At 37.7% G+C, this 16,134-nt stretch overlaps 1 protein-coding gene across 1 annotated transcript in view; it reads left to right on the top strand.

Annotated features, from left to right (window-relative positions):
• LOC149023285 (DNA repair protein RAD51 homolog 2-like) overlaps window positions 1–16,134 on the top strand; it is a 49,671-nt gene that overhangs the window by 6,741 nt on the left and 26,796 nt on the right. Inside the window, exon 7 of the mRNA XM_089143843.1 lies at window positions 14,619–14,699. Within this exon, the coding sequence (XP_088999969.1) occupies window positions 14,619–14,699 (81 nt within the window). The remainder of the gene's footprint in view (window positions 1–14,618; window positions 14,700–16,134) is intronic.

Here is a 16,134-nt window from a genome sequence, read left to right as displayed (position 1 = left end):
AGTCACATCATCCTCAGTGTCGAACCAGACAATCAAATCCTCACTCTAGGTGGATGCATTACGATGTGGCACGAAGGGACGGGCAGGCACTGCATGTGCACTCTCCTCCTGAGCCATGAAGTCCTCCACATCAGCCCCCATCTCCTCTGCAATTTGTCTACTGGGACGACCTCCCTCCTCGTCTAGCAATGTCTCTCCACTGTCCTTGATCTAGTCAAGTACTGGGTTATCATCATCATCATCCATCCATCTCAAATATGTTGGCCAACTCGATATTAGTTTCTCTATCCATCCCCTGTCTAATATGATCCTCCCTCAGTCTCATATTATAGTGTATGTAGACAAGGTCCTCTAGACGCTTCACACCCAATCAGTTGTGACTCTTTAAGTGAATGAAGTTGAAGGTGCTCCAATTTCACTCATAACCAGTGGCAGAACATGTCTAGGAGAGCACTTTGTTTGCAATCGCACTCAAATGGGGTGAGTCATGTCCAAATTGCAATTACCACTCAACTACAACAAGCATAGACTCCAAGTCATTTCAAAATTTCAATACTTAAATAACTAAATTAAAGATAAAATATAATAATTAAATATATAATGAAATAAATGAATGAACTTACCCCCATGGGCGAATTCCCGTCCTGATATGGCCACGGAATGACTGAAGCTCTCAATGGCATCCCTAAATGTCTTTATCTAATATATATAAAAAAAAAAAAAAACAATAACTAGTTACTAGGTTAATGACTTAGTATAAAACTATGAATTGTGAATATCAAATGATTCAAATCACTATCTCACCTCTATAAGGATGATTGCTTGTTTAGATGGATCTAGTTCCAACTTTTCCATTACAGTTTGGACGACATCCATCAAATCTTGCCTCATCCTATGTAAAAGTTTTATCAAGAGCACGAGATCACAGTGTGAAAGCAGGAACTTCTAGGCGTGTTACTACAATCGCTGTCCTTAAGACGTAACTCGCCCTCACTAAAATGCTATGAGGTACCGGCAAACCGTCTCCCAGGATACAAAGAAGCCCACTTCAAGTTGTTTTTCCCAAGTTTTGCAAAGCACAAACAAGACTTAAGAACAGAGAAAACTTCGGAATTTTCTTATCATTTGCTGTTGAGAAGCTAAAGGGTATTTATAGGCATTGAGGTGCCTCTACTGAACAGTTTATGACTCTATTCGTAAGGGTGCACCTCTCTGTAGGGATACAAATGCCTACGTTCAGATCATCCGGCCGCACAATCCAACGGTCCAAATTGAACCATCAAATAGATATTTATGGATCTACTTCCATCGCCCTAGATCTGCCGTCGATCAAAATACACAGTTCAGATCTGATCTCTCTCGGAGTGATGCAAGCATGCAAAGTGCTAAGTGCGTGCGCCAAAAGCACCTAAACAGCCCACTGCCCATTGCCCACACCACACGTGAGCGAGCACGCTCGGACGGTACACCGTCCTCGCTCGTACACTGCACATGCATTGGCATGTCTAATTATTATAAATCAAAGTTAATAGGCAGTACCTAATAATTAACTTGGATTCTAACATCTCGGTTTCCAATGTGGGACTATATAAAAAGCACTTTCCTAAAATAAATAAAGGAAAGTTTTCCACACTTATAAATCCAATAAAATGAAACATTTATTATTTTATTATATTAAAAATAATACAACATTCCCCCACTATTTTCAATATAATGAAAATAAGTACACAACAACTGGGAACCGAATGCTTAAATGGTAGGTGTACTTAGACTTGAACCTCCACTTAGTGAAATCCATCAAGGCTAATCAGAACTTATAATTCTATGATGACAAGTCTTTGAACTTATAATTCTATGATGACAAGCTGGACGTATCTCACACACTTGAATTCTTCTCCGAATACTCTCCAATAAGCGGACACTGATAAGGCCATATGTCTCTATCCCAGTATCACGAGTGCCTTAGAGTCTAAGCCCACACTCAAAAGAAGCGGTCTCACTTAATGCACTCACTTAGGTAGATCTATCATAGGTGTCCTGTAATAAACACCTCAACAAGAACTGTTATAGATATATTAAGAATACACAGCTCATCCTCCATCTACATTACAAGAACGAAGCACTCTTCTATGAGATGGTAGATAATTAGTGCTTGCAGACCACACCATACAAAGTACTTTACTCATTGAACTCAAATTTGATATCTTAACTATTGAGACGAGTTTCCTCTGTTGGTGATCTTAGGAAATGGGCTTAAGACACTCTTGCAGTATTTTTGACCAAATCCCTTGTAAGACCTTTTGTCAATGGATTTGCCAAATTTTGACTTGATCTTACAAAGTCGATGGTAATCACTCCATTAACTATCAATTGCCTCACAAAACTGTGTCTAAGTCCAATATGTCTTGACTTTCCATTGTAAATCTGGCTATATGCTCTAGCCAAGGTTGCTTCACTATCACAATGAAGCGATATTGGTGGCATGGGTTTTGGCCATATTGGAATTTCTATCAATAAATTCCTAAGCCATTCTACTTCTTTACTACCAGAAGCTAACGCCACGAACTCTGCTGCCATAGTAGAATCAACAATACAGGTCTGCTTCTTTGAACCCCAAGATATTGCACCCCCACCAAGAGTGAATATCCAACCACTTGTGGATGAGTGGTCTTCGCTGTCCGTTATCCAACTACCATTTGTGAGCCCTTCAAGAACAGTAGGATACCCACTGTATTGTAAGCCATAACTAGTTGTTCCCTTCAAGTATCTAAAAATCCTAAAGACAACTTTCTAGTGTAGGTTACTAGTGTACCTACTAAGTTTTCCTACAGCATATGCTATGTTTGGTCTTGTACTGGTCATTGCATACATTAGACAACCAATAGCACTAGCATAGTCTATTTGAGACACAACTCTTCCATCATTTGGTACTAACTTAACACTAGAGTCAAAAGGTGTACTAACAAGTGAACAATCTAAATGGTTGAATTTCTTTAACACTTTCTCAATGTAATGAGATTGTGTCAGCATTAATTCTTCACCATGTTTGATTATTCTAATGCCCAAAATGACATCAGCTTCACCTATATCTTTCATATCGAAACTAGCAAACAAATACTTTTTAGTAATTTTTACTTGTTCTAAATCAGTACCAAATATAAGCATTTCGTCAACATATAAACAAATTATCACTCCTTTTCCTCCAGAAAACTTGCTATACACACATTTGTCGGACTTATGTATTCTAAACCCATTTGACAAAATACTTTGGCAAACTTCTCGTGCCACTTTTTTGGTGCTTGTTTGAGTCCATATAGTGACTTCATTAACTTATAGGCCTTGTGCTCCTATCCCTTCACAACAAATCCTTAAGGTTGTTGCATATAAATTTCTTCATCTAATTCACCATTTAGAAATGTTGTTTTGACATCCATTTGGTGAATGACAAATTTATATATAGATGTCAATGCAACTAAGACTCGAACAGTAGCAATCCTAGCCACTAGAGCATAAGTATCAAAGTAATCTATGCCCTCCTTTTGTGTGAAACCTTTTGCCACTAACTTTACCTTAAATTTATCAATGGTTCCATCAACCTTTAATTTTCTTTTGAAAATCCACTTACACCCTATTGTTTTAGAGCCAGGGGTAAATCAACTAATTTCCAAGTATTATTTCCCATGATGGAGTCCATTTCATCCTTTATGGCCTCTTTCCAAAAAGCAAGCATCCGAGACGTCATAGCTTCCTCATATGTTTTTGGAGTTGTCTCTACATTTAAAGCTAATAAGGTTTGATTACTCTAAATTTCTCTAGTATCTTCAACTAAATACATAAAGAAATCTTGCCCAAAAGACTTTTCAGTCCTTTTCCTTTTGCTCCTTGGTTCTGCACTAGGCGTTTGAGACTCTTCATTCATATCTCTCATGGTTAAAGAACTTGTGGTCCTAGGAATGGAAGAGAGTCTGGTTTCATAAAAAATGGCATCTCTTGACTCAATAATAGTGTTCAACTCTATTGAGTCATTAGGTTCAATAACAATGAACCGATATGCTTTGCTATCCTAAGAAAATGCACTCAATGCCTCTTTCACCTAGTTTCTTCCTTTTTGGTTCTGGACTTTTCACAATAGCTCTACAGCCCCAAATCCTAAGGTATGCCAAATTTGGTTTTCGTTTCCTCCAAAATCCATATGGGGTCTTTGGGCTCTTCTTGAAAGGAACTCTGTTTAGTATATAATAGGCTGTTAATAATGCTTCACCCCAGAAACCACTACTTAAACCAGAATATGACATCATAGCATTCACCATTTCCATTAAAGTCCTATTTTTTCTTCCTGCCACGCCATTTTGCTGAGGGGAACAAGGTGTTGTAACCTCATGTACTATGCCCACAGTTTCAAAGTATTCAGGGTCATAGTATTCCCCACCCCTGTCACTCCTAAGACATTTGATGGTTGTCCTACAAAAATCTCAGACTCACTTTTAAAAATTTAAAATATTTAAAAACTTCATCTTTAGCATTCAAGAGATATACATAACAGAATCTGGAACAATCATCAATAAATGTTACAAAGTATTTCTTTCCTCCTTGAGTAGGGGTACTATGGAGGTCACAAACATCACTATGTACCAAATCTAAAATATTAGAATCTCTGTTCACATTAGGAAAAGGCTTCCTAGTAATCTTAGTCAGCATGCATGTTTTGCAATTATCTACATTATGGTTAACTTTAGGAATCAAGTCTTGTTTAACCATATCATTCATTTTACGAAAATTCATGTCCTAATTGACCATGCCATAAAGAAAATGAACCAAGCATGTAAGCAGAATTATTCACTTTATTCATTGAAACAAGAACAATATTTAACTTAAACATGCCTTCATACAAATATCCTTTCCCCACAAAGAAGCCACCTTTAGTCAGAATAAATTTATTTGACTCAAACACAAGTTTGAACCCAAATTTACTTAACAAAATTGTAAACACAAGGTTCTTCCTAACTTCTGGGACATGGTAAACATCTGTCAGAGTGAGGGTTTTTCCAGAAGTGAACTCAAGTTGCACTTTCCCTTTTCCTTTCACTATAGCAGTGGAAGCGTTTCCCATATAGAGAATACTCCTGTCTTTTGATTTATACTCAGAAAAGAGACTTTTGTCATTACAGACATGTCTGGTTGCACCAGAGTCAACCCACCAAGAAGTGTCAACACCAAGGACATTAGCTTTACAAATCATAGCCACTAGGTTCTCCTTATGGTTGTTCTTTTCATCTGATTTCTTTTTCAGAAGTCGACATTCGTTCTTGATATGACCCATCTTGCCATAGTGATAACAGGGACCCTTTTTCTTCTGATCATACTTCTGTTTCTTGTTGGGATTAGAGCTCGAGTTCCCCTTCCTTTTCATTTTACCTTTTTTATAATCTTTCTTCTCTTTAGGATATTTGCCTGCCTCCACTACAAGAAGGATTTTGTACTCTTCTTCAATTTGCATATCACTCTCTAATTCTGCAAGAGTGACATCTTCCTTCTTGTGTTTCAGACTTTTCCTGTAGTCTTTCCAGGAGGGAGGCAGCTTGTCTAAAATGGCTGAGACAACAATGCTTTCATCCATTTTCATAACATGTTGGGAGAATTGGTTGAGGATTTGTTTGATTTCAAAAAACTGCTCCATCACTTTTCTACTATCTACCATAGTGTATCGGAAAAACTTACTTGCAAGGAACTTCTTTCTCGTCGCATCTTCCCCTAGGTAGGTGTTCTGCAGAGCATCCCATATCTCTTTTGTAGACTGCTTCTCATGGTGCATGTCAAATAGAGTGTCAGACAAAGAATTGCAAATATGACATTTGCAGTAATAGTCATTAGTCTCCCACTTTTGCCTATTTCGTGTCTCTGTGACTGTTTCGTTCTCCTTTTCTTCTGGCTTGGGTGTCGTCAATACATACACCATGCTTAGTTGACTCAATAGGAAATGCATCTTCTTCTGTCAGCGCTTGAAGTTAGTTCCATCAAAACGATTCAATTTGATGATGCCCATGGCAAGTTGCTTCAGTGATTAAGCCGTCTCGAAAAGTAATTACATCTTAAGATTGTACAAGTTTTATCAAGAGCACGAGATCACAATGTGAAAGCAGGAACTTCTAGGCGCGTTACTACAGTTGCTATCCTTAAGACGTAATTCGCCCTCAATATAAAGTGCTATGAGGTACCGGCGAACCGTCTCCCAGGATACAAAGAAGCCCAACTCAAAGTTGTTTTTCCCAAGTTTTGCAAAGCACAAACAAAACTCAAGAACAGAGAAAACTTTGGAATTTTCTTATCACTTGCTGTTGAGAAGCTAGAGGGTATTTATAGGCATTGAGGTGCCTCTACTAAATAGTTTATGACTCTGTTCGTATCGGGGCTCCTCTCTGTAGGGATACAAATGCCTACATTCAAATCTGAGCTGTCAGATCGTTCGACTGCACGATCTAATGGTCCAAATTGAACTATCGAATAGATATTTATGGATCTACTCCCATCGCCCTAGATTTGCCGTCGATCAAAATATACAGTTTAGATCTGATCTCTCTCGAAGCGATGCAAGCGTGCAAAGTGCTAAGTGCGTGCGCCAAAAGCACCTAAACAGCCCGCTGCCCACGCCGCGCGTGCACGAGCGAGCTCGGACGGTACACCGTACTCGCTCATACACTGCACACACATTGGCGTGTCTTATTATTATAAATCAAAGTTAATAGGCAGTACCTATTAATCAACTTGAATTCCGACGTCTCAGTTTCCAATGTGTGACTATATAAAAAGCACTTTCCTAAAATAAATAAAGGAAAGTTTTCCGCACTTATAAATCCAATAAAATATAACATTTATTATTTTATTATATTTAAAATAATACAACATTCTAAGATTGTCCTTTGTAATGGTACTTGGGATTTAAATAGTATGTTGTGTAAGAAAAAGTATGTCATAAAAGGAATAGTTAATGCTTAATAGTGTGATAACATAATGAAAATTAAATTGAATACTAGACTTAACAACTCACCAACCTTGTGTAGTGGATTTTGCAACATAGACTGCCATCGAACTTGGATGATTTCGAGGACTTTCTTGTTGCCGTGTGGGTGGACCTGAGCAACTTGCTGCTTCATCCTCTCTACTGCAGCAAATATGTGTGGTAGAGTAGGTTTTCTCTGTTGATCTACCATCCTCAACACATGTACCACAAGCTCAAGCATCTTCACCACTATCCTCACATTATGCCAGAAAATCTCATCGAGTATGGTTAACTGTGCTCTCATTATTCCCACGGATGAAGAACCCTTCCAACTAAACCACTGCTTTGATGCAAATATGCTCTTAAGGCCAATCTTCCTACTCTCAAAGCTCTACAATGTATCCAATTAGTAGCAAATCTGGTTATGCTTAGCCTCACTAAGTCACCTTGACACTTGTCCCTCATCATCTTTACATATATGTGGTTATAGATGAAAGTGCTAACTTGTCGGGCTTGCTCCACAGTTTTCTTCACAAACTTGACCTTTCCGATGTCCTTTAACATTAAGTCAATGCAATGAGCAGCACATGGAGTCCAAAAGAGCTTATATCTGTCCATCCATCAAGGCATCAATACAAAGTCATAAAGTGTACATGTAATGTAAATATATGTATTTAAAAATGAAAATTAATACTATATGTTCTAATACCTGGAGTTCCCCTACATCTTCAACCCAACTTTCTTGTAGTTGAAGCCATTATCAGTCACAATTTGGATCACATTTTTCACTCCAACCTCCTTCACCACTTGCTTTAATAATTTATAAATATATTTTGCATCCTTCTTATCACCGGATGCATCTACTGACTTGAGGAACATTGTCCTCCCATCACAATTCAACATGAAATTGATATGGGACTGCTTAGTGGGACCAGTCCAACCATCAGCCGTCACAGTCACTCCATAATAAGCCCATATGAGCTTTAATCCATTAATATTCTCATTTAAGTCCTCCTTATGCTTAGGCAAATAGACATTATATATCTCATATGGAGTGGGTCCCTGTACACCACTCCCAACCTTGCCTATCTCCTCAACCATATCCCTATAGTAGGGCCATTGGGTTGTATATGCTGAAATACTATGGTAATAAGCCCATTTGGAGAAAACCATCCCCACTTTTTCCTTCACACTCCCCCATAAATGCTTCAACTTTCTCGGCGTATGCTTAGGCCTCATAAATAGGGCCGGATCATTGCGAAGAATCTCCAGATCTGGATCTGTAGGATATGCTGACGAAACTCGACCCCTTATAGGGGCCCGTGGGATATGAACCTCCTGCCTCACACTCAAACTCCTCCTCATAGGGACTTGGGAGCTGCCTGTGCCTCCCATACCTGCTGGCTCTCTAAAGGACCCACAACCCGGAGACCTCTGTTGCCTACTCATGTCATCAACCCTCTGTTGCTCCCTACTCATCATCATCGCCGTTCTGATCTGTTCGGCCTCTGGGTCAAGGTCACATCCATACTCTCCTGGCTCATCTAGACCATAATCCTCGGGATTTGGAAGGTCATCTAAGCATGCATCCTCGAACTCCTCCCTCTGTGTTCTCTTCTCTTTCCTCTTTTGCTTTCCCCCACTAATATATGAGGCCATTGCCTTCTTGACCTCTACGGGCACCTTTTGGTACTCTACTACGTCCCTGTTTCCACCAGCTAGATGCACCTTCAGTCTAGTGGCCCCACCTCCTCCTATTTGTTTCTTGCAGTAATTACACTCGCTCTTCCTCCTATCAGCTGTCAGTGGCCTCCTATATATATATATATATATATATATATATATATATATATATATATATAATAATTTAAAAATATATAAAATACACACTATCTATCTTAAAAAGCTCCACAACATGCTCCAAAAATTGCATACATGCTTCCACTAATACTCTCCTACTTTTAAATTTAAAATAGAAAATAATTATTTTTTTATAATATTCAAATATATATAAATACAGTAAAATTACATAATTAACAGAAAAAAAAATTGATTCAACACAATCACAGCAATATGGTCTCAACTCTCACATACATTAATTTGAAGCTCATACATCTACTATACATATACATCTTTAGCAATATACATAATTTACAAAATAATTTTTAATAACAGAAAAATAAAAAAATAGTAGGAAGAATAAAAAATTAATTTTGACACTACAAATTCATATGTCAACACTTTGAAGTAAACATACTTAAATTTGGAAGCAATCCAAGAAGATTTAAGGCACAAACAAAACAAAAAATAAAAAATGTGGAAGTCGGTTACTCACCTTGCAAGATTTGAGAAAATGCATAAATGGAGGAGTAAATCTACGGTTTGAATGAAATGGAGTTGTAGAAATTAGGTGAAAAGAGGGATGAAAACAAGAGAAATAAAAAAATAAAAAATTCAAATAGGGTCGAAACTATAAGGGTGATATTGCTAAAAATGGCCGAAAATGACGATTGGTCGAAAAACAACTCGAAAATGGACATTTTATAACTTACCATTGTGTTGTTTCGGCTCGATACTGTTTCGGTCAAAATATCATATCGTATCGACCGATATATTTCGGTCGATACGATACGATATGGTACATTTCGTGTGCCTATCCTTGTATTTCTTTTTTCTTTAGAAAAGTGCAGACATTTAGATAGAAATTTCGTTAATTTTGGTCAAATTTTGTTCCATGAGCGAGACGAGATGAAGGTGATACAAATGACAGCTGAAGTAGACTGAGATCTCAGTCAGGTCGAGAGTTTGGTTTGACTGAGACTGCATACCAACTTGATCCAATCTAGGATTTAAAAGGTCTTTAACTCAATCATAGTCCAGGTTTCGATCAAAACCTGAGTTTCGAACTCCGAAAAACTGAGACTTTGGTGGTCTCGACTAAAATTTCGGGGAAACTTAGTACTTCTTTCCTGCAAGTTTCAACATCAAGTTTCGACGGGTGTTTCAAGGTATTTTAGGGTGGGACTCTCTATATAGGCTAATTAAAGAATAAATAGCACATTGGCACATGCATTTTGCTAAAAAATCAATGTTGTCATTCGAAGTCATAGGATATGTTAAGAGGTTTCTGACAAATACACTATAAACAAAACATTCAATATATAACTTCTTAGTTCAAAACTTCAAATACAAAGTAACTAATTTTTAGCCTAAACACACATTACTTATAACCTACGGTATTCCCAAACTTTGCGATTTCTTTGCTAATTAAAGATATTTTTTATAATTAAATATTAATTATTAGTAATTATTAAATACATGAAACCAAAATGAAACAACCTAAGATTAATTTGGACACCATCATACATCAAAACAAAGCCAATACATTATGTATATATAAGTTAATTTTGAAAAATATAATTTTGCAGGTAATTTTTAACATCAGAAAAATAAAGAAATACTAGCACAGTTCAAAAATTAAATCTAACAACATACATTTGTAGATCTAACTACTAGAGAGTAGAGACAACATATATTAAATTCAAAAGAATCCAACATCATTTGAGGATGAAACAAAGAAAAAAATAAAAAATTTGGGAAATTTATGTTACCTTGCAAAAAACCATGAAATGGCCACCAAGAACTGTCAAAATCACCAAAGAAGGGAAGGAAATGGTTAAAAAATCACCTGAATTGGGCTCACAAAGCTAAAATCATAGGGGAAACAAATTGTCGAAACTTGGGGTTTTGCCTGGGTTCTATTGAAGCTCTGCAAAATGCAGAGTGTTGATCGAAATTCATGACTGAGTGAAAAAACCTGGTTGAACTGGTTGACCCAGGTTTAGACCAAGTTTCGACGAAATTTCGCAAGTGCCAATTAAAAGTTGTTATTTCATTTCGGTGTCCCCATGTTTCGTTTTGACCTTTTCAAAATGCGAAATTTCAACCGAAATTTGACATGTTTCGATCAAATTTTATACTATGAACTCAATCAAGTCGAGATATCTCTACTCAATCTCTTTGAGACAAAGAGTTTTCACACCAGAACACTTACCTTTGCTTGCTTCAACTTTGCTTCACTTATGAATGGATGGTCAGTTGTGATGATGGGATTATCATTTGAACTATGAACATGTGTATTGTGTAAGACTTGTGTGAACTTCGAACATTATTGTTAAAGTATACGTAAATTTGGAGTTTACTGTTCACGTTACTGTTCACGTGAACAGTGTTTTTTGGAGAGCACTAGCAATGTTCCTCTACAGGTTTATCAGCGAAGACATAAGTTGCCAGAACATATTGTGGATAGTAGAGTTCCTCCTAACAATATTAGCGGCTCTCCTTTAGTGGAGCCTGAAGCTGGCCCTACGGATGTTCCTTCTTCATCCTCTCCACTGGCGGATTCTTCTAGTGGAGATCCCACTCTGCCTTCAGATGACTTACCAATTGCTTTAAGGAAAGGTACTCGTACTTGCACTTTACACTCTAACATTGTTTATCCTGTTTCCAATTTTGTTTCTACCTCTCATCTCCCTCCTAGCTTTCGTTGCCTTGCTTTGTCTATGTCTGCCGTTCATATTCCAACCCATCATACCGAAGCTCTCAAAATTCCTGGCTGGAAAGCCGCTATGGATGTGGAAATGGATGCTTTACATTCTCGTCATACATGGTCCTTAGTCAACTTACCTCCTGGGGAAAGATGTGGTCCATTTGTCGGTGGGTGTATACAATTAAGTACCATTACGATGGTACGGTTGAAAGGCTTAAGGCCCACTTGGTGGCTAACGGCTATACACAAACATATGGTGTAGATTATTTTGAGACTTTTTCTCCTGTGGCAAGACTTAATTCTGTCCGTGTCTTGATATCTTTGGCTGTGAATTATGATTGGACTCTTTTTCAGCTTGACATAAAAAATGCATTCTTATATGGTGATCTTCATGAAGAAGTTTACATGGAGCAACCTCAGGGTATGTTGCTCGGGGGGAGGGCCAGTGTTCGTGTTTCGCAGGCTTCATAAAGCGATTTATGGACTCAATCGGTCTCCACGGGCTTGGTTTGAGAAATTTAGCAAGACTATGGAGTCTTTTGGTTTTGCACGGTGTTATTCGATCACTCTATGTTTGTTAGACGGCGGGGTGATTATGTTGTCATTATGGCAGTTTATGTTGATGATATTGTCCTTTCAGGCAATGATGTTGATGCCATCCATACAGTTAAGGCACACTTACAAAAATCTTTCCAAACCAAAGATTTAGGTGATCTATAATATTTCTTGGGGATTGAAGTGATCCGCAGTAAAAAAGGAGTAAGTTTGTCACAGACTCACAAAGAAAGTATGTGTTAGATCTTTTGACTGAGACTGGCATGCTTGCTTCTAAACCTAGTGACATTCCCATGGATCCTCAGTTGAAGTTAGGACGTGATGATGGTGACTTGTTAGATGATGTCCATCGTTACGGGAGTCTTATTGGGAAACTTATTTATCTTACTGTTACTCGTCCTGATATTTCTTATTCTGTTGGTGTGTTGAGTCAGTTTATGCAGTCTCTTAGGAAGGCTCATTGGGATGCAGCGATGAGAGTGCTTCGGTACCTCAAGAGTGCGCCCGGAAAAGGGCTCATCTATCGACCAAATCGGAGTATGGACTTGGTTGCCTTTTCTGATGCAGATTGGGCTGGATCCGTCATTGATTGCCAGTCAACCACAGGTTATTGTACTTTTCTTGGTGGAAATCTTGTGACTTGGAAGAGTAAGAAACAGTCCACCATTGCTTGATCTAGTGCTGAAGCTGAGTATAGGGCTATGGCCCACACCACTGCTGAATTGATGTGGCTTCGTTCATTGTTAGAGGAAATAGGATTTCCAGTTTCTACCCTATGAAAATGTTTTGTGCTAATCAGGCAGCCACTTACATTGCTAGTAATCTAGTGTTCCATGAGAGAACAAAGCATATAGAGGTAGATTGTCATTTTGTGCGTGATGCAGTGAAGAAGAAGCTTATAGCAACTCCTTTTGTGAGCTCTACTGACCAACTAGCTGATTTGTTCACCAAAGCTCTGTTCAGACCAAGTTTTCAGTCTATCTATTGCAAGCTGGGCATGGGAGATCTGTATGCTCCAGCTTGAGGGGGAGTGTTAAAGTATACGTAAATTTGGAGTTTACTGTTCACGTTACTGTTCACGTGAACCGTATTTTGCTGTTGTTTTGATTATATTTTCTATTTCTAATGTGGGAATCTTGCTACATAAGTTTTGGGAGTTTTTTAGAAAGTATAGTTTCTATTTTGGTGGTAGTTTCTATTTTCAGAACTTTATATTTTAGGAGTTAGGAAGTTACTAAAGCTGTAATATTTTGTTTCCTTCTTCTAGAGGACAATTACTTGTCTCTCAAGTTGTATTAGATTCATTAGAAGCTATAAATAAAAGTGCTCTGTGATTCTAGACTCTTTAGCTAAGAATCACAGGTCTTTTCTACTAGTTCTTCATCTCTCTTCTCTTCTTCTTCTTCTCTCTTTTCTTTGTTCAAGTTCAACTGCTATTTTGATTGTTTAAAGCTTGTTTTCTAAGAATTATTATATGAGTATATGATGTATTTATGCAATGTTGTGTACAATAGGCCATTTTAGGGTTTCAATTCAGCGTAGTGGTTTCCAACTTGGCCTTCAAAGTGAATGTCGCATTTACATTTTCTTTTCAAATGTGGGGTGTTAGTGTGTTTATAAGACCCTTAATACGCTGGACAGCAAGTTTCAGTCCGAAATGATCCCTGATACCCTTTGAGATGAAGCCTCGAGGGAAAAAAATCAACGGGCTCATCGAGATCTGGAGTCATCTTTCTGTTTTGTGATGGCGAGACTGACCCCAAGAGCAAGTTGTCAAAGTATGATTTACAAGAAAGAGACAACATACTTTCCCTCTCTATGCTAATATAAGACAGCTAAGGAAGGTAAAAGGTAAAAAGTTAAACAACACTATGTCTAGTTACAAGATGTTAGGCATGTCCTGAAAATATCTGTAGAAACACTTTAACAGATTGCCCCTACTATTACACGTTGACCTGCTTAGGCAGTTTGGTGGGCTTATCGCAAATCTAAAATGAGTCTTTGGACACAGGTTTGCATTAGTTGAGTAAATGTAGATTTGTCTCAATAAATGGTGGGTTACAATCTATTCAAAACAGTTATTCATGGACATCTGAACTTATCTCATTTAATGATTTCTCTCTTGCATCAATTTGGAAACTAAGTTCAGAACTAGGAAGTCTGAGCTGCCTGCTCAAGAAGTCCAACTGCATGGCATGGCATGGCAATATTGATTGTGCAATTTTCCTTTTATCCCCCATTTGATGTGAGATCAAATGTTTGTATTTTCATGGTCTTTCATTTATTATATTTTTGAAACACTTTGTTATATTATGAAGTATTAATAGTTTCAAGTGAAAGTATTTTTTGTTGGATACATAGTATGGTACCTTTCTCCAAAACTTGGATAATTGGCAAAAAGCCTTATTCAACAATTCTTCAAACCAGTTTCTAGTTCCTGTTCTAATAGCTATTGCATGCTTTATTGAGTATCTGAAGGAAAAGGCTTGTTAATGATTGACTTTTTATTTCTGCCAGTTTGCAGCAAATCAAATTGTCAATCCTCCAACATCAGGTGAAATTGCTCATCATTGACAGCATGGCTGCCCTTGTTTCAGGGTAGATATATCTGGCACTCTAAAACATTCACTATTGAAATAGACTGGGTGATATGATTTATTTATATTTATATTGAATGTTTGGTATTGTGAATTGCAAGTATGGCTCTCACTGGTGGAGGCTGTGGAGCTGATCCCATTTAGTTGTGATGATGCTTAGTTGAGCTGCATAAAGAATCCCTTGTGATTGAGATGAGGGAGTGTTTTAAAACCAGCATTTAGCCTCACACAAAACAGAGACCTTGATGCTGTAAGGCCTATTGACCCAGGTCCATGAGAAAATTGAAAAATCCTTAAAGAACCCATCCCATATGTTAAATATGAATAAGTCGTCAAGTTGATAATTTTGAAAATATTATGGTTCTATTTTTTTTATTTAATTTTTACTTCTCTTCCTGTTAGGTTGTATTGAGTGTTATGTTTTCCTTTCTAGGAGGTAGTTTTTCTTGCATCCTTGAAGCATAGTTGGCATGGCACCAAGGCAATTCAAGGTGTGTTTGGGCAGTAAAGTGCTTAGGTGGTAAGTTGCCAGCGAAGGCAGTGTTGAGGTGCTTATGCCGGTCTAAGTGTACATCCTCCCCCCCCCCCCCTTCCTAACTTAAATACATCATAATTTGGTTTGAATTTTTATCCTTTCGGATTTTTGCTTGAAATAGGGGACATTTTCTTATCTATGAATAATCCTTAAATAAATAAAAAATCTAAATAATATTTGGTATAAATAAGTGCCATAACCTGGTCTGATACCAATTAAACCAGTGTAGGGCACCCTACAATAAGGCAGTAGCTATCGAGGCTCCTACAAATCAGCCTGGACAACTAAGCAGTCCCTTGACAACTATGCTTGAATGTATGCACTCCATTTTTTATTTTTTTATTCCAAAATAAAAACTAGGTGATTTCCAAAATGAGCATGGACCAAAATAGCCTGATTCAGGTATCCTATGAAAAGCATGGGAAGTCTCCCGATGGAGGTGGAGCTGGGGTTGGGTTGGTAGAAGTTCAGCGTAAGCTTGAATTTAATAGAGAATGCTGCACACATACACTATTTAGAATTAAAAAAAAGAAAAAGACAGATGATACATTTCCACCCGTACTTATCACCTACTTTCAATTCTCAACTTTTCTTAATTATCTTATACAGTATAGCAAGAAAAAGCCAACTTTTTTCCCCTTCTTAGAGCTAAACTAGGTTGACAACTCTTATTGCAGGTAAGTAGCAAAAGATGGAAACTTCGAAGTAGTTTATGAGGGAAATTAGGTACAGTACAGGTTGAAAAGGGCTTTTACACAAAGAAAAGAGCACGACTTCGACTTCTATTTCAGTCAGAAGCTGCTTTAACGCGCGTTCTAGATCTAACAAGATGGGCATTGACTTGGTTAGGAGGCTCTTCTGTCTTATGCAATTGGTAAAGCTTAGTTTGGGATCCCCCTTC

This window comes from Hakea prostrata, chromosome 2 (genome assembly GCF_041222555.1).
Source record: "Hakea prostrata isolate BN-2017 chromosome 2, UWA_Hpros_2, whole genome shotgun sequence".
Taxonomy (NCBI): domain Eukaryota; kingdom Viridiplantae; phylum Streptophyta; class Magnoliopsida; order Proteales; family Proteaceae; genus Hakea; species Hakea prostrata.
Note: the sequence above shows the minus strand (reverse complement) of the source record. Positions and strands in the feature narration are given on the sequence as shown.